The 16,768-nt window shown below is 41.2% G+C and overlaps 2 protein-coding genes across 9 annotated transcripts in view; one reads left to right on the top strand and one right to left on the bottom strand.

The window, feature by feature from the left end:
- pkhd1l1.1 (PKHD1 like 1, tandem duplicate 1) overlaps positions 1–10,690 on the bottom strand; it is a 33,273-nt gene extending 22,583 nt beyond the window's left edge. For 6 of the 8 annotated variants that reach the window (XM_029845088.1, XM_029845091.1, XM_029845092.1 and 3 more), the window contains exons 1-29: positions 10,578–10,690; positions 9,922–10,017; positions 9,369–9,438; positions 8,993–9,109; positions 8,661–8,781; positions 8,472–8,549; positions 8,257–8,401; positions 8,083–8,182; positions 7,943–8,000; positions 7,766–7,859; positions 6,688–6,741; positions 6,521–6,594; positions 6,402–6,444; positions 6,161–6,231; positions 5,960–6,070; positions 5,379–5,471; positions 4,545–4,810; positions 4,379–4,470; positions 4,109–4,268; positions 3,612–3,747; positions 3,373–3,516; positions 2,635–2,789; positions 2,444–2,554; positions 2,223–2,360; positions 1,974–2,098; positions 1,733–1,896; positions 1,387–1,556; positions 678–810; positions 55–209 (exon numbers count right to left, since the gene is read on the bottom strand). In XM_029845088.1, coding sequence (XP_029700948.1) covers positions 55–209; positions 678–810; positions 1,387–1,556; positions 1,733–1,896; positions 1,974–2,098; positions 2,223–2,360; positions 2,444–2,554; positions 2,635–2,789; positions 3,373–3,516; positions 3,612–3,747; positions 4,109–4,268; positions 4,379–4,470; positions 4,545–4,810; positions 5,379–5,471; positions 5,960–6,070; positions 6,161–6,231; positions 6,402–6,444; positions 6,521–6,594; positions 6,688–6,741; positions 7,766–7,859; positions 7,943–8,000; positions 8,083–8,182; positions 8,257–8,401; positions 8,472–8,549; positions 8,661–8,739 — 2,949 coding nt within the window. In that variant the 5' untranslated portion in view covers positions 8,740–8,781; positions 8,993–9,109; positions 9,369–9,438; positions 9,922–10,017; positions 10,578–10,690. The remainder of the gene's footprint in view (positions 1–54; positions 210–677; positions 811–1,386; positions 1,557–1,732; positions 1,897–1,973; positions 2,099–2,222; positions 2,361–2,443; positions 2,555–2,634; positions 2,790–3,372; positions 3,517–3,611; positions 3,748–4,108; positions 4,269–4,378; positions 4,471–4,544; positions 4,811–5,378; positions 5,472–5,959; positions 6,071–6,160; positions 6,232–6,401; positions 6,445–6,520; positions 6,595–6,687; positions 6,742–7,765; positions 7,860–7,942; positions 8,001–8,082; positions 8,183–8,256; positions 8,402–8,471; positions 8,550–8,660; positions 8,782–8,992; positions 9,110–9,368; positions 9,439–9,921; positions 10,018–10,577) is intronic. The other 2 variants (XM_029845089.1, XM_029845090.1) reach the window with 2 other exon arrangements.
- Positions 10,691–15,837: 5,147 nt separating this feature from the next.
- Positions 15,838–16,768, top strand: part of LOC101072670 (growth/differentiation factor 6-B) — a 2,861-nt gene continuing 1,930 nt past the window's right edge. The window contains exon 1 of the mRNA XM_003979639.2: positions 15,838–16,249. Coding sequence (XP_003979688.2) covers positions 15,922–16,249 — 328 coding nt within the window. The 5' untranslated portion in view covers positions 15,838–15,921. The remainder of the gene's footprint in view (positions 16,250–16,768) is intronic.

Genomic DNA, 16,768 nt, shown 5'->3' with positions numbered 1-16,768 from the left:
ATGTTCTGTCACTCGGTGGTACTGTCACTCTGATGATGAGAAGAGTATTCTGACCTGGATCAGAGGCTGGTCTCCAGGGTTTGTGAGCCATTCAACTCTCCATTTGGGTGAGCGGCAGGTTCCCTGCCACTGGACATTGAGCTGGCCCATCCCCTCAATTCCCTCAAGAGCATACTTCAGGTCATTCTCATCTATGTCCACAGACAGCCCTGAGAAGAAGAGAAGGTTGGGTCAGACCCCTTCCTCTGACAGAAACCACCTCTTTATTGTCTCTCGGAGCCCTACAGATATGCATATGATCCAACACAAGGGACTGGAATTCACCGTTCAACATTCAGTGTTGTAATTATAACATTAAATGTAAATAAATCAAACCCCATATCATTTCTTTACTGTAGAATTTAATCTTTTTATTTTTTGATTTATTTATTTTTTTAACCAATGATCTGTTTCCTGTGCGTTTTAGTAATCATATCAGCTTCTCCTTTTGGAAGTTTAATCACAAATCAATGTTCTCATCATTTTAATTGGCTGTAGTTCTACAGTGGTAATACTGAGAATTAAGTTAGATGTCAAACTGGAATAAGTTAAACCTTTCAAGTGAAATAATGTGCATCATTCCAGGATGATTAAAATTCATTACAGTAATAAGGCCATAGTATTTATGTTGTAACTACCTTGGGCTTGACCTCCAAAAATCTCCACATCAAAGGTTCCCTGCAGAGGAGGGGTGGCCCTGTGCAGGCGTGTGATATTGACAGTGGTCGCTCCTTCCATGTACTCAGCCATATCATCACTATTATTAAGCAGCTAAAATGTAAATGGAAAATAAACAACTTTCATTATTTCATTAACAACCTGCTAAATCACTAAAGAAAACTGCCTTTAGTGGTAGTTCCAGGTTAAGCTTTACAACTATTGAAGAATACTGGGTTTCTCCCTTGTAATCATAAAGAAATTAATTATAATCACTTCATTTAAAATTGAATCAGTTGACAACTGAGTAATTTTCTTTAGAAATCATGGTGCTAAATCTGTGAAATCTTGCTGTCAAATGGTACTATAAGCTGTCAGAAATGACTTCAGAATAACTTTTATTTGTACCCAGTTCTAACAAGGTATTTGTGTTGATTTTACAAAGCAAATATAAGGAGGCCAGTGGCCGAGAACCATATGTATTCTGTTTTTATGCAACCATTAGTCACTGTTACATCTTAGTAGAATAACCAAGCAGGGTGTTTTGAACTCAGGTGTTATAGAACACAACTGTAGGCATCATCAGCCGCCTTGGTCTTTAAAAGAAATGAAATCAGCATGTGGTCTTACAAAACACTTCACCTGATTAAAGCACAAGAAAGAGCAGATATGTATGTTCTTATGTCCTACCTGCATGAAGCCAAGTTCCAGCAGCGGGAAACCGGAAGCACAGTCTGCTGGGATGGCTTTAATCTGGTAGGAAATCTGAGAATCATTCCACATGGATTTACTGACACTGAACTCCTCAAAGTAATGACCAGCGCTCTCGAAGGGTGGCGGTCTTCTCTTCTGTACAACAGCTGGAATGAGACAAAATTTAGGTTTGAAGAGTTTGGCTGTTTCACATTAAGAAAAAAAACAAATTTAATTAAGCTGCTCAAACGTCACAATATAGAACAAATAATATAATATAATATAATATGATTCGTTTTGAGGCTAAAACACGGCTGTAAACTGAAATGATCACATTGCATACCATTGACATCGTATGTGGTGGGATTCTGGCCAATGTAAATGACATCTACGTAAAAATCTGACTCAGAATCGTCCTTGTACAGATAAATCTCTTGCAGGTTGTATGCGCTTCCGATGTGTTCCGCCTGCAGTGAACCTAGCATGTCCATGCACTTGTAACTCCACCTATTTATGCATAAACAATGTGGCAGTTTAGTTCAGAGTTTTGCAGTCACCTTCCAAATGTTTTAAATTTTTCTTACTTATTGCCCTTTGTGAACAGTGTGTTGATCTTTGCCGTCGCCTCACTGGCTATGCCTTGACTGTTCAAGTATCTGAATTTCAGTCCCACTTCATCTCTCAACATTCCTTTGTAAGCAAAGCAAAGCTACAAAAAAGGATTGGAAACGCATTCATAAAAATGACATAACTGTGTGTTGTGAAAGATATGGTCACACATCCTTGCTTATTTTTCATTAGCCATGACAAAAGAGGGAGGCTGTGGGTTTTACCGTAGGATGGGCATCCAGGGAAATTTCGCCATAACTGTTTCCAAATTCTTTGGTGTAAAGAACCTCAGCATTCATCAGTGACCATTGTCCACAGAAACTGCAGTTCTTCACTGCTGTTCCCGTCCTACCGTTGGTAAACTTGCAAGAATAAAGACATTTCCAAAAGCTTAATGTCATTGTCCGATGTTTCAACATTTCAGGACAGCTTGAATTCCACTTACCTGGGAAGTGTTTTCTTCCATATCGTTGTAATATGCCACTTGTGTCCCTTCCTCACTAAGGACCTCACTGGGGCACTCGCCTTTCATCATATCTTCCAGAGCCATCTGCACCTATTCACAAAGAATTTAAAATAAAACCCAAACACACTCGGTCTCAAATAGTTCATATCTGGCCTGTGAGGACAACAAACCTCGGCCTCTGTTGCATTGAAGGCGATGGGCTTCGTCGGAACCCCAGCCCACAGCAAAGTGAAGGTCGCTAGGTTGCCTCTACCCTTGGTAACCTCAGAAACAGTGACCCTGGTGCCAGAACTAAACACTTCAGATTTCAGAGGCTTGAAATCACCTGCAATTAAAAGATTAATATATATTATATTAAAAAGGCATCTACACATTAAATACAGATCCTATTTGAATTCTCCTAATAGGATGATTTAAAGTTGATGGTGTTGATTTACCCTTAATACCATCAATTTTTGTTTTTACTACATAAAATAATACATTTTAGAGACATTCTTTCCTTGGTTTTCCCATGTCTTTCTATTTTTTCCCACTGCACATTGTTTAAATACGACAAATAAACTGCTGTGCGCTGTAATATTCACAGCAACATTATTGCAGCGTGCATGACAATGTTAGACACTGCTTCTCTAATCTGGTCGATCTCTGCGACGCCTGATGACAAGACTCACAAAGCCAGCAATGTACAGAGGATCATCATTGAACAAACATCCTGCCTTCACAACAATTAGAGACGAAGGTCCGACATGTAAAGTATTTTAAACCAAAGCCAATTGTAGACTTTGCTCAAACTAAGTATGATAGTTGCACAAGTTAGAGCCCATAAAGGGCAAAAAAAAAGAAATTCCTCTTTGATTCCTCACTGAGGTTTCTCTTTGAAAAGTAACAAGTGGAGACACCCTTTGTACCTCTGTCAGAACTGAATGTGACCCTGTAGTGAGATCCTTGACTGTCTTCCTCTTTTGTGACCTGGACCGTGTCAGGTTGAATCGACCAAAGGTCGTTCAACGCTGCCTCCACCACAGCTGCTGAGGCGCCGACTGGAATTGGACCTAAATGTACAGATTTTGAATAAATATGATGGTTTTACTGCAATTGCGGCGGATGAAAGCACATCTCATATATTCATTTACAGTAAACAGATTACCAGTCATTGCAGCTTCATATCCGAGGGTGTAGAAGGTACTGCTGCATAGCTGGCTGGAACAGTTGCTTTGAACAGTAACAGTCTGAACCTCTCTGACTATTACAGTGTTGTTGGGCCAAGATGTAAAGGTTATCACCTGGGTAAAGATGACAGTGAGCGAAGTAGATGTCATAGATTCAGCAGGCAAGAATGTACATTATTTGCTGTTGCTGCCTTCTGCCAACACAATATAATTTGAGTTGTTACATGTGTTACATTTTAAATCGTTTGTTCTGGGGTCAGGCTCAGGGTATCTGTCATATACCTGATCTTAAGAGACCCTGTATAAATAAAATTGAATTCTTGTGCATATAGAGGCAGTTATCTCCACCTAGGGAACACAGAAACACACCATGCTCCGATACACTGAAATGTCTTCAAACACATCTCCATGAAGGTGTGGCGTCAACAAAATACACATGTAATGAAGCATGTCTAAAAAGTTAGCAGCAACTTACGTATTCATCATCAAACACATCGTATTCGGCAATTATGTTCTGAACTTCATTGACAGCATCATCAGTCTGGGCTTCCGTGAAGGAGCTCTTCTCACGGAACAAGGCGACGTTGACGGACGCTGCACCCACAAACTCCTGATGGAGAATCTCCAGGTAGTAGCTCAAAAAAGAATTTAAAAAATGACTTTAAAGAACAAACTTGAGGGGTTTCTGGAAACACAAATGACCTTAATTCCACATCATTCTTCAAAGTAATAATCTTAAACTTACTATTTTCCTCCCTTTAGAGCCATTAACTCAGACCTTTGTGATGGCATTGCAAAAATATTGGAGGTATAACGCGCCTGGTAGGCAATTTTCACCTGAAATTGTAAAATGTGTTAGAAGCATGTGCATCAACCATCATTCCATTTTCTTGCATTCGACGGAAACTGACCTTATCCTCGGGGCGACTGGAGTTACTGAGATAGAGCTCACATCGGTCATCGCACTGGATATAAAGCATGTAGTTTCCATTCTCTGGAGGGACAAAGAAGCCTCTGCTTCTACTGCTAAAATAGTGTGAATCAAATGGAAATATTTTTGGCAAAGTGTCGGTCCATTCAGATGAATAGCCTGGTCGGCTTTCATTAAAGGTAAAAATGTCAGCCAGCTGGTACGATCTGGTGTCATTCCACACCTCCAGCTTCAAGCCTCTTCCACCTGAGTTCAAATACATAACAGTGGATCAGGATTATGGCAGGAATCAATGAGTCACTGAGGGTCTGTTTCAGGAAAAAAGGCTGTTTTTTAAACCTTCTGAGGAATCAAATGAGAAAGCAAATTCAATGTCAATTTGCATTTGTGTTTTAATTGCTTAATCTGGTCATTTTGAAGATTTTTTGCAGCATTTTAACATTAAACTATGAGTTGTTTAAAAGCATGAACTTTAACTACTTCCAAATAGCTCACATGCTCTTTTCAGAAATTGAAACTGATTGATGCTCAGATTTGTTTCAACCTGTAGACATGTGGCCTTTTCTTACATTACGTTACTGTTATCATGCTACAGTTCACGGCACAATGAAAGCACCAAAGCCTTGACAAATTGTCGCAGATCGCATCGTCTCGTGACAAGGCGATGCCAAACATTCTCCCAAGATTGACACGTCTGATGTGAATGCTGCATTCTTGAGATAATGACAGTGCACAAAATGATGTGACAGGACGGAAAAAGACAGGATGGTTAGGTCACAGAAAAGACAAAAGGACAGAAGAAAAGCGTTGTCACCTGGGTAGATTGTCATATTTCTGGTTCTATCCGGTTTGGCAGTCTCGCATGTTATTCTGTCATCGGATACACTCTGGATTTTACAAGGCAAACCTGAAGACGGTGAATGAAAGAAGATATAAGTCCAAAACAAATGCAAACCTAATTTTCCCACCAAGTTACTGAACTGTAAATGTTTTACGAATGACTTCCCTGAAGACTCTAAACAACCCATGTCTTTTGTCCAGTGATGAAAATTCCTATCAGAACCAATCCTCAGTTAAAATAGTTACATCACTCTAGCTTTAAAACAGCTCAATGATGAGATGATATTGTTATTATTTTAACCTGAAGCAGGTTTAAAAAGCGCATTTGAAAACCTGAACTCAGACTATCAAAAATAGAGCCAAGCCTTTTGTCACGGTCTGTTGTGTTTGACATGTGGTACTTAGTTCTGTGAAAAGGATTATCACCACATCTTTGGACACAAGCGATGTGTCATGTTTCGTGGAGACGCACGGCATCGGTTTTCCAAAACACAGCTATTGTCTGTTGTTGTCAAAGTTGTCACGACACTGCCAACGTCTGCAAACTTGGATTACCTCCGACGAGAACGCGCGCTGGCTGATCGGTCTGGTCAAAAAAGCGCCCGTGGATGGTCAACAGGGTTCCACCCATGGTGCTACCCTGGGATGGGGAGACTCCAGTCACCTCTGGGCACAAACATTTGAGTGTTCGATTAAACAATTCCTCAAAGAAAGTGCAAGCATTCTGGTGAACAGACATCTTTGTGTCTAACATACCTGCATAAGTCTGGGTCATCGAGAGCTTTCCCAAACCCCAAACCCTGAATAATTTCTTGTCTGGTAAACTCCTAAAAATGTAAAGATTTTTTTTATACAGACATCATTACACTAATTGTTATATTGACTGTAGGGTCGACAAAAAATATGCTTATTTTTTATTAGCACTTCCTAATTGTCTATCATTCTCAGTGTTTTGTTTTTTTTATGTAAAAGAAAGGTTAATGTAACTATTCTGTACCTTCCATAGTCATTGTCGAGAATATAAGACAAGTTGTGATGCCCTGTAGGAGACAACAAAAAACATTCTCAGGAACAGTTTCTGATATTTAGACGGAAGATTTTACAAAACCAGCTTACCAACATACGTCCCCGTCATTTTGCAACTCATGTATCCCCAGACAGAGTTTTCATTGTCCAGCTGTAGCTGGTACCTGCGGAAACGTTTGTACCATTATACCAATGAGTTAAACAGTGTCACACAATGAAAAAACAAAGTCATTCTTGCAAATTTACATTGTACTTACAGCTCATCTGACTGTGGTTTGAGCAGTTCACATGGCATCCCTCCGATGTAGGATCTGAAATCAGGACATTTAAGATTTTACATGAAATAGCTCTAATTTAATCAGAAGATATGCAATATTATATGTCATCTTGGAGACTTCATAGAATGTCCAGATCGGACTGAATGTAATTTAAATATCTATTACAGGAGTCTGGCTGCAAACATTAAACTAGTTATGGAAGAAACTGTGAATTATGCGTAATCTGACATGCTCCTGTGTTTTGTTGCTGTGTGCTTCCCCTAGGGGGCGCTGGTGACCTGTTTCCTGACTCGCGCTGCTTCCACACCTGCCGCTGATCAGCATCATTGGGAGGCGTTTTAAGCAGCCAACAACAGCCAGCTGCAGCCGTTGGTGTTAAAGTGTTCCGTCCTTGTTGTTGGGAGCTGAGTGTGCTCTGACTTTGTAATGCTGCTGTTCTGGTTTAAATTAGCTCTCGTGTGTTCTCTTTTTCTGAGGTTACCTCTATCGAAGAACACTATTCACTGCGTCTCATTCGAGTCCTTTTTGAGCCCTTGTAAATTTTGTAAATACCTTAAATAATTTTTTGACTTTGAGTTTCGTTTCCTTTCTGCATTTTGGGATTATGTCCTTGCGTTTCTAGTCGTAACATAATCTGTCTGAAGGACAAATGAACTGAAAGGCTGAGCATTCTCCCTAAAGCCAGATTTAAGATGACCTGGAAAGATCTTAAAACACTCTGATGGTTTTTAAGACCACTTTCCAAGAATAGAAATGATGGAAAGTAACAGTGTGGCGCAAACACGTTTAAATTAACACAACATTCTTTCAGAAATATGATACAAAACCACAGACGCCTAATAAATAGGGAAACAAATGTTAATGGTAATAATGAACTGAAACCCTAGACAAATCTGCTGAGGGTTCAGGTTTAAGAGTTGCCAGTTCATGGCAATTGTGGGTTCGGTACCTTGCTCAAGGGCAGGTTTTTTCCACACTGGGGTTCGAATTGAGAACCTTCCACTTCTCTTGTGCCCAACAGAATGAGCTGCCCTCCTCCCCCATATTAAATGAATACCTTAGAAATCTGACATCCCGTCCATTAGAGCTCAGCTTAGTGTTGCTCCCATACACATCAGTGTAGATCCTTCCACGAATTGTGAACACGGTGCCTGCAGTTTATTAAAATGGACTTAGTGGTGGCTTCAAGCAACATTGCAACAAAGCTAAATTTAGCCGAGATGGGCAGCCATACCTGGGGGGCCAGTGATCGGACTCACAGTGTGGATCGTTGGTGTGCGGTAATTGACACTCTGGGGAGAGTTACAGTTAGGTAAGGAGAGAGAAATAGTGCATTTTTATGGTGTAAACTGTTAACATTACAAACAAACTTACGGAAAACCTGCAGTAATAATGAAAATGATTTCCACCGCACACGTTAGTCGGAACACCATCCACAGCGACATGGAGGCCATAGAGATCTGCTGGCATGGCTCTGCAGGGAACAAAATAAATGATTCCCCTTCCATACCCTCTAAGAATCAACCCATTTTTGGCCAGCGGGTCTACCTGGTGTAACACAAGATCTGGCCACCGTGCGTGGAGTCTCTCTCCACATCACAGGGGAACGACAGGGTGCTTGACACAAACATCACACGGTTGCCAAAATTATCATCTGTAGGATTCAACTGGAACTGTCTCTCCTGTGCAAAACCTATAGGATAAAAATATGTGTTCAATTGATTGTGCCACACTTCTGAGAAGGCTAGAGTTCAGTGACTCACCGCTTCCCACAATGGTGACATGCGTTCCTCCGTTGATGCTTCCTGTGCGAGGCCATATGTAATTAACCTTCTGAGCACCTGAAATAAAAGCGAATATTGGACTAAAATTATACACAAACATAGCAACGGTCAGGCTGGGCTATAGGGCAGTTCTGTCCAACCCATTTAAACTTTTGGTCTTTTTCTTACTGCAGCAGAGTGTGAGGAGGAGGAGGAGGAAGAGGACCAGTGAGCTCCACCATGGCTCCAGCCAGGATGTTCCCCTCATTTTCCCACGTCTGGATCGACTGTTCTTCTCTAGGATGTCAGCCTTCCACACAGTGGTGACACATCAGAGTACAAACGGGCAACTTTAACGTTACAGTAACCAGCAAAAGTCGAATTCAATACAATGACTAAATGACATAAAAGTACAAAGTGGTTTAATTATTGCACAAATGTAGCTTAACCTTAAAAGAACCCCTCCCCAATAAAATGAAATAAAATAAAATGCCACCTTTTTCAGAAGAGGTTCAACCCACCTGTTTTCTTTCAGCATGAAGATTAGTGTTGAGATGTGGTCAGAATAGACTGTGTGTGACAGTGGGAGGACACACAACACACATATGAACTCTCAATGTTCCACCCCTCACCTGCAGCTGGGGGAGGAGAGGGGTGGAGACATTAGCTCATGCTCTTACACAACATCCATGATAAATATCAGTAGTCTGGCTCAGTTTCCATTTATTTAACACTCAGATTCACAAGGCAACTGTATTCATATATATATATAATTATTTTCATTTATTATTTATTTTATTTTTTAATGATTCTTCCTTGAAGTGAATTGCTTTTTTAGGGGGCTAAAATTTCTCAAAAATTCACAAAAATGGATGAATTAAAACAAAAATAGCTCACCAGCGCCACCTATAATCATCTTTTCAGAGAGGCCCCCAGGTAAAATGGTTTCACCTAAATGCCTGTGGACCTGTGTTGTTTTGTTGTACAAGAAAAGTCTTTGTAAGGTAATGTAAGTTAAATTTAAATGCTAAAATCCTGTATTGCATAAACACTTGTTACAGCAATCTCCCCTAATATTCTTAAGCAATGCAACAGTATTGCTTAAATTAAACCAGATCTCAGCTAAACTGTGTCAGATGGTGGCGATGAGTAAAGCTTTGACGTTCTCTAGAATCTAGATTTGTCAGGTTTACTTTATTTAGAACTTTCACTTCTCTAAAACTAATACACTTACTAAAGCTTATTAAAACATAAACATAGATGCCTTAATTGCACTCATTACATACAACATATTATTATCATTATTACTGATAGAAATTATTGCAGTTATTTCTCTATAGCTTTTATGATATACTGTTAATACTATTAACATATGCATGGGTGGCTTTAAAGTACCATTTCGCAGACGTGTAAAGCCTTTAGTCATCAAATTGTGTTGTGAAACACTTACTGCTGTCTAATATGGGATATTGTTAAACACTTCACTAGTCGTCACATGCACTGTCTTGTCTGTTGTTTTTGGTGACACACTGATTTCTTCAGCCCCCTGACAGAGAAGAGGAAAGAATGACATAATTTCCCTTCCAGAAATAGTGATTATTTAAAGATTCCCTTAAATGCCGGAAGGAAATACTGATAGGTGAATCTGGAACATGAATGTTAATCGGACAAACAGAGGCAGAAACATCAGTAAAAAAAACCAATCAAATGAAATTTTTGCAGCTGTTTTGTTAAATCCAGAGTAGCGACACTACAAAGCAGAGATTTAGTACATCAAAACAAAGGGCTTGAAGAACTACAAATCATTTGCATTTGTTTCTAAGTTATTAAAGTTACAGTATTTAAACTTTCAGTTTAATGACAATAAAATAAAGGTATTGCCATTACCACTATAAGGTTCCAGCCTCCAGCAAAGTTTTACATCAGTTCTGGGACAAACTTCTAGTTGTTATTGTGAAAAGCTTGTTTAAATTAAGCAACTCTACCAAATATTGTGAGTATTCAGGTACCAAAAAAGCAAGGAAATTGAAAAAAAAACAACCCCATTCTGTCCGCCATAATAAAGAAATGTACCGGGTAATATCCTAAAAACAGCATAATTCATACCTGTAGGAAATAACATTTCATGTATATCGTGTCTCATCCCGGCCTGTTGGACAAGAACATTCCAACTACCCTGAACCTTAAACCCCATTCAGCCTGGAGTAACTATGACCACCTCTGCAACAGTAGATAAAGCTTTAGCTGGCTGAAGTTTTATCATTTACGGGCACAGGGAGGTGGTGCATGCCTGATATCTTGTGTCAGAAGCACTTCTGGGTGGAACAGCTCTGGAACATCTAGAGGAAGTAGATAAAGATGGTTCTGTTCTGTCGTCCTTTCCTCACTCTTGCTGTCAGACTAAACCAACATCGCTCGTGTTGTTTTACGCCAACACAAAGTTTACACTTTTGACCCTGCAAAAAAGAACATATGCCCTGATTGCAGAGAAGCATGCTTTGCTTTGTTTTTTCATCACTCCTTCAGCCATTCTTTGGCCAGGTAAAGGATCTAAAATGATCTATGATTTTTACATCCTACCTCACTGTCCATTTTTGTATTAGGAGCGCCATTATGCTAGATGTTCAGTTTGTTTCTGTGTTTCTTTTCTTAGCTGAAAAAAGGCTGTTTTGGTGATGAAAGAAGCTCAGTGTTGTTTGCAATAGCTGTCAAACAGAAGAGAATAGGACATAAAGTAAAGAAGTAAAATCACTCATGGTGCAGAAAATTGCAAAAATCTGATTAGTTTAATAATTCCAGGTTTTTTGTTGTTGGAATTCAGACAGCTTTTAATTCTGCTGTTTCTGTTGAGCCTGAAACCTCACCCCATAACTCCTCCCCATTAGTCATTTATTCAGTTATGAGAGGAATGTCAAGAAGTTTCTGAAATATGCTAATTTAGAATCACATCAGTGCAGAAATGCAGTTTAATTTTGTCCTGTAGGTTTGATGTGAAAGGGTGCGCTATTTTGTCTGACTGTTCAGAACGTTCAGTGTTCTGCCTTAAATGCCCCATTACAAACCCCCCTATTTGGTCCTTTAAATGGGGTGTATGTGAAAAATACATCTTGCGGATGCACTGGGACACATGATCAGCAATGTGACCTGGGTCATTGAGTGTTTGGGTCTTTCAACATCACCCGACCAGGGTTGATCAGGCCCTGACCTGTGTCCCAGCAGCATTTGCCCACAGATCTGCCCCCTGGGTCCATGGCCATCTTGTGTCTGTCTCTGCATCTTAAGTTGCAGTTGTCATAAAAAGCCTTTAGTTCAAGCTCCTTGTTGCTCCATTCCCACCATCCTGATCCATTCCTCTGTACCTGCCAGCACTTCCTCTCCCATGTTGGTCTTTGTCATTGGTCTTGTCCACCCTGGTTGCCACAAAGACCATTTCTACTTGCCCCCAGGCTATTGACCCCACCAGTGCCTTCTTCCTCAGTCCTAACTCGGCCGTCTCCAGAGCTTTTTCTGCCCTTCATTTCCTGCCTGTAAGCAACTGCCCTAAGCCAGCCGCTGTCTCCTTTGGCTTAATTGAGTAAATAGTAGTGTACCAGCCAGGTAAACACATTAATGAATCAGCTGCAGTGTTTTCCCCGAAGGCTCATTTGCTAAGCTGTACCTTGCAATCGTCTGTCCCATACAATTTTTTCGTATTTTGCAACCATCTTGTCACAAACTTGCTTGTGTGCATAGATAAAACAGTGTGATTGCCTGATCAGTGACATAGTCAAATTGGAGGGTCGAGCAATTTTATTAACAAACTGACTTTATAAATAAATATGCAGTTACATTTAACATGTGCCTGTCTTGTTTGTTCTTTGTTGTGTTTTATGTTTTGTCTTTTTTAAATCTCTGCTATAATTAGGCAGTTCCACGTGCTCTTATTTTTCACTGAGCACCTGCCCGCAAAAGTTCCGTGCATTCCACTGACCAGTTTAGTTCTCTGCCATCTGATGAGTTCATGTTGCACGTGTTGATCTCCATGTTTCTGACCCCCCCATTGACCTAAAAGCAAACCAAACATGCAAGTAGCATGAGCACATCAAACTTTTGGCAATACATGTTTGCCACTATCAGCATGGCTGCATGGGTTCGTCAGAGATTCGTTGGAATTAATGACAGGCTGACCTCACTCAATGTTGAGGCCATAACTCATTTTTGCTGTCATTCTCCTCTGTAAATGAAAATGAGGTTGCGCTAGTCCTCTACCTCATTTTCATGTTCATCTCTGACACAGAATTATTTGTATTTTAAGAAAATGTAAAACAGTTGATTACTGTATAAATGTTGACTTATGCCCCCTGGTGGTAAAACAACGTGCAACACGTGATGGTGACGATGACGATGACGATGATTATTATTGTATAGCCAAGAAGGGTATATATTTACATTAAGATTTAGATTCATGTGGCTATATCAGAGAGGGGCTACAAAAAGAGCTGGTCTTCAGATTTGACTGAAAGATTTAAAATATTTGTTTTTAAATGTGATTGATCATATAGTCTCTGTTCCACGGTTAAATGTTCACCAAGCACAGAGCAGGGGAGCGGTCAATCACCATAATCTTATTAAAATTAATACCAAAGCACAAGTTGGAGAAACTAATATCAGAATTAAGTGTGGACTGTTAAATATTAGATCTCTGTGTAAATCCTTGTTAGTACACGACCTGATAGCGGATCATCACATTGATTTATTTTGTCTTACTGAGACCTGGCTTCAGGAGGAGGAGTATGTGAGCTTAAATTAATCTACTCCTCCTACCCATCTTAATTATCATGTTCCTCGTGTTACTGGTCGAGGAGGGGGAGTGGCAGCAATCATTCCAAGTTATTCCTAGACCAAAATATGGCTCCAGTTCATTTGAAAGCCTGACTCTTGGCATCGCCCATCTGAACCGGAGGACAGAAAAGCCACTTCTGTTTGTCGTTGTATATCGGCCCCCTGCTGGGCCACATTCAGAGTTCCTGTCTGAGTTCTCTGATTTCTTATCTGACTTGGTCCTTAGAACCAAGGGGAGGGGAGGGGAGGGGAGGGGAGGGGAGGGGAGGGGAGGAGGGGAGGGGAGGGGAGGGGAGGGGAGAGGAGAGGAGAGGAGAGGAGAGGAGAGGAGAGGAGAGGAGAGGAGAGGGAGAGGGAGAGAGAGAAGGAGAGGGAGAGGAGAAGAGAGGAGAGTAGACGAGAGGGGAGGGAGAGGGAGAGGAGAGGGGCGATACCTGTAAATGAATACAGAAGGGGGGAAAAGCAGAAAAACTACACAAGAAACAGCATCACTAGTCTACTTGATGAGGAGAGGAGAGGAGAGGAGAGGAGAGGAGAGGAGAGGAGAGGAGAGGAGAGGAGAGGAGAGGAGAGGAGAGGAGAGGAGAGGAGAGGAGAGGAGAGGAGAGGAGAGGAGAGGAGAGGAGAGGAAACCATGACCCAGTGGGGTGACAGAGGCCTGTCAGGTGATCATGTTTCTGGACCCCGGCAGCCTTGGCCTATAGCAGCATAGCTAAGATGTGACCTAATGATTAGACGACCCCCTAAGTATGATAATTTGTCTGTCTATGATAATAACTGGAACTACTGAATTAGTGACAATAAGCTTTTTCAAAGAGGTAGGTTTTAAGCCTAATTTTAAAAGTAGAGATGGAGTCAGCCTCCCGTACCTGGACAGGGAGCTGGTTCCATAGCAGGGGGGCCTGGTAGCTAAATGCTCGGCCCCCCATTCTCCTATTAGAGACTCTGGGGACGACAAGTAAAACAGAATTCTGAGAACGGAGCGGTCTATTGGGATGATAAGGTATCACTAGCTCCTCCAGGTAGGATGGAGCTAGGCCTCTGAGGACCTTGTAGGTCAGAAGAAGAATCTTAAAAATTATTCTAAATTTAATGGGCAGCCAATGAAGAAATGCCATTACAGGAGTTATGTGATCTCTTTTGTCAATACCTGTCAGAACTCTGGCTGCAGCATTTTGGATCAGCTGGAGGCTTCTTAAAGAGGAGTTTGGACACCCTGATAATAAAGAATTACAATAGTCCAGGCTACCTGATGCAACTCCAGACAACTCCAAGCCGCGGAACCGTGTTTCAAGCTCGCTAAGTCTCGCCTCCAGACACAGAGTGAGACACCGGGTGAAACAGATGGTGAGGCCATGCTAATCAGTTGAATCGGCGGAGTCCTGTATTTGTTTAATATGAATTATTTCTCCTTGTTGTTATTGAGTCAATAAAATTTCCCTAGTATTCAATTTTAAATAAAGTGAATCCAACACACAACGTGCACAGTGCACCAACGAACCCTGTAATGTATTGTGTCACTTCCTGTCTTCTCAGTAGAGTCCGCGGATTCAACCAATCATTAGCATTAGCATGGCCTCTCATGGCTGAGTGTCATCAGCTTAACAATAAAAATTTCTTCCATGCTGCTAAATAATGTTCCCTAAGGGAAGCATGTACAAGGTGAAGAGGATTGGTCCAAGTACAGAACCTTGAGGAATTCCCTGGCTAACCCTGCTATATGAAGAGGGAACGCTATGGACATGAGCAAACTGGTATCTATCAGATAAGTATGATCTAAACCAGTCTAGTGCTGTCCCTTTAATCCCAATCACATGTTCCAGTCTCTGTAACAGGATGCTGTGATCGACCGTATCAAAAGCAGCACTGAGGTCCAGCAGAACGTGTTATACAGACCATGTGTTTACATTCCCAAACTGCCCCCCAAAGATTTCTTCAAAATCTTATTGAAAATTGTGACCAGAAACACACACATCTCACAACTCAGAGTTTTCAAAGAAACAAAGGACTGTTTTTGTTTGTGTGTCCCTTTGTTTATTGTTTTTTTGTTTGTTTATGTGGCCCTGGTCGTCTTTCATTTTAAGGACATTGGCCCCCGCAGCTGTTGGGCCCCAGAATGTCTCTGTCCATGGTACTGGATGAATCTGATTGGCTAAACGCCTTATTTGCTGCATCTCTCTGCGCATATGGTTGCGCCACACTAGGGGGCGAGAAACACCGTGATTAATGACACATCCTGTCGGAATCACAGAACTGGTCTTAGAGCATTTAAGAATAAGAAAAAAGAAACGAAATAAAATGAAATAGTGACAAATGGAAAAGAGGAGATGTTTTACTTAGACACCGTCAGGATCGTGTGAGTCTTTTTTAAAAGACTGGAAGCAGTCACATCCTTTCCCAATTGCGGCCCCCAAAACGAGGTGACAACGAGCTGGGGAAGAACTCTTTTGGAAAGTTTTGCTTTGCGCCCCCATTAGTCTTAAACACCACTGGGTGGGCGTGATCGTTTTAAACGGTCGCACCGCCTGGAGTGGTGTGCACTCGGCGGAGCGGCCACTTGCTGCGCAGCGGATGCTGAGGAGTTGAGCTCTGCCCGTGGTCTCCGCCACCTCCACGGGCTCCGGCTTGGATGAGCATGGATTTTTATCACTTGATTTTCCACTGCGGGGCTCTGCTGTTAATCTGGGAAACTCACTGTTTGCGCGCTCTCGTTGTTCATTCCCCGCCTCCAAAGAGCAGCAGGATTTTAGATGAACCAAACACTTCGAAGCATTTCAAAGAGTTTTACGCGCTGCCATTGCGTGACAGACACAGTCAAGACTTGGTTGAGCCTCACGACTACATGCTGTCTATTTATAAAACCTTTTCCGCCGCAGAGAGGCTGGGACTGAACGCCAGCTTCTTCCGCTCTTCTAAAGCTGCAAATACTATTGCAAGTTTTGTGGACAGTGGACAAGGTGCGTAGAGCCGCAACACGCGCGCGCACACAAACATACGCATTTAATATCCTGAATGTCTTGGAGCATGTGCATGAATTTAAAAATAGAAAAATAACCTAAAAACGGGATCTTTACTTACAGTTCAAGGAGAAAGCATAGAAATCAAACAGAAAATCAAGGAAATGAGAATCGTTTGTAGCCATAAAGTGTGAAGCCTATCACCAAATTATGAATTTCCTCGGTAAAAATCAGCCGGACATGTTAAAGTCAAAACATTATCTCAACCATGTTTGACACGTTTCCTTTTCCTTTTCCACACTTTATCCTATAGATTACGCTGTACAAAATGAAGACTGATTAATTTAGTCCTATTTGTAAAGACTAAACCAAAAAGCAAAGCGGTATATTTAATGAATTAGTGAATAACTAGGGATGATTTAAAACCATGATGTAGTTGAACCAATTCAGGGAGCATGCTGGTGTGAAGATTAATGTAAACCACGTGTGTGGCTACTTGTATAAGCACCTCTTCTTTTT

The sequence above is a fragment of the Takifugu rubripes genome, chromosome 12 (genome assembly GCF_901000725.2).
Source record: "Takifugu rubripes chromosome 12, fTakRub1.2, whole genome shotgun sequence".
In the NCBI taxonomy this organism is placed as follows: domain Eukaryota; kingdom Metazoa; phylum Chordata; class Actinopteri; order Tetraodontiformes; family Tetraodontidae; genus Takifugu; species Takifugu rubripes.
This window is presented reverse-complemented; position numbering and strand designations above follow the sequence as displayed.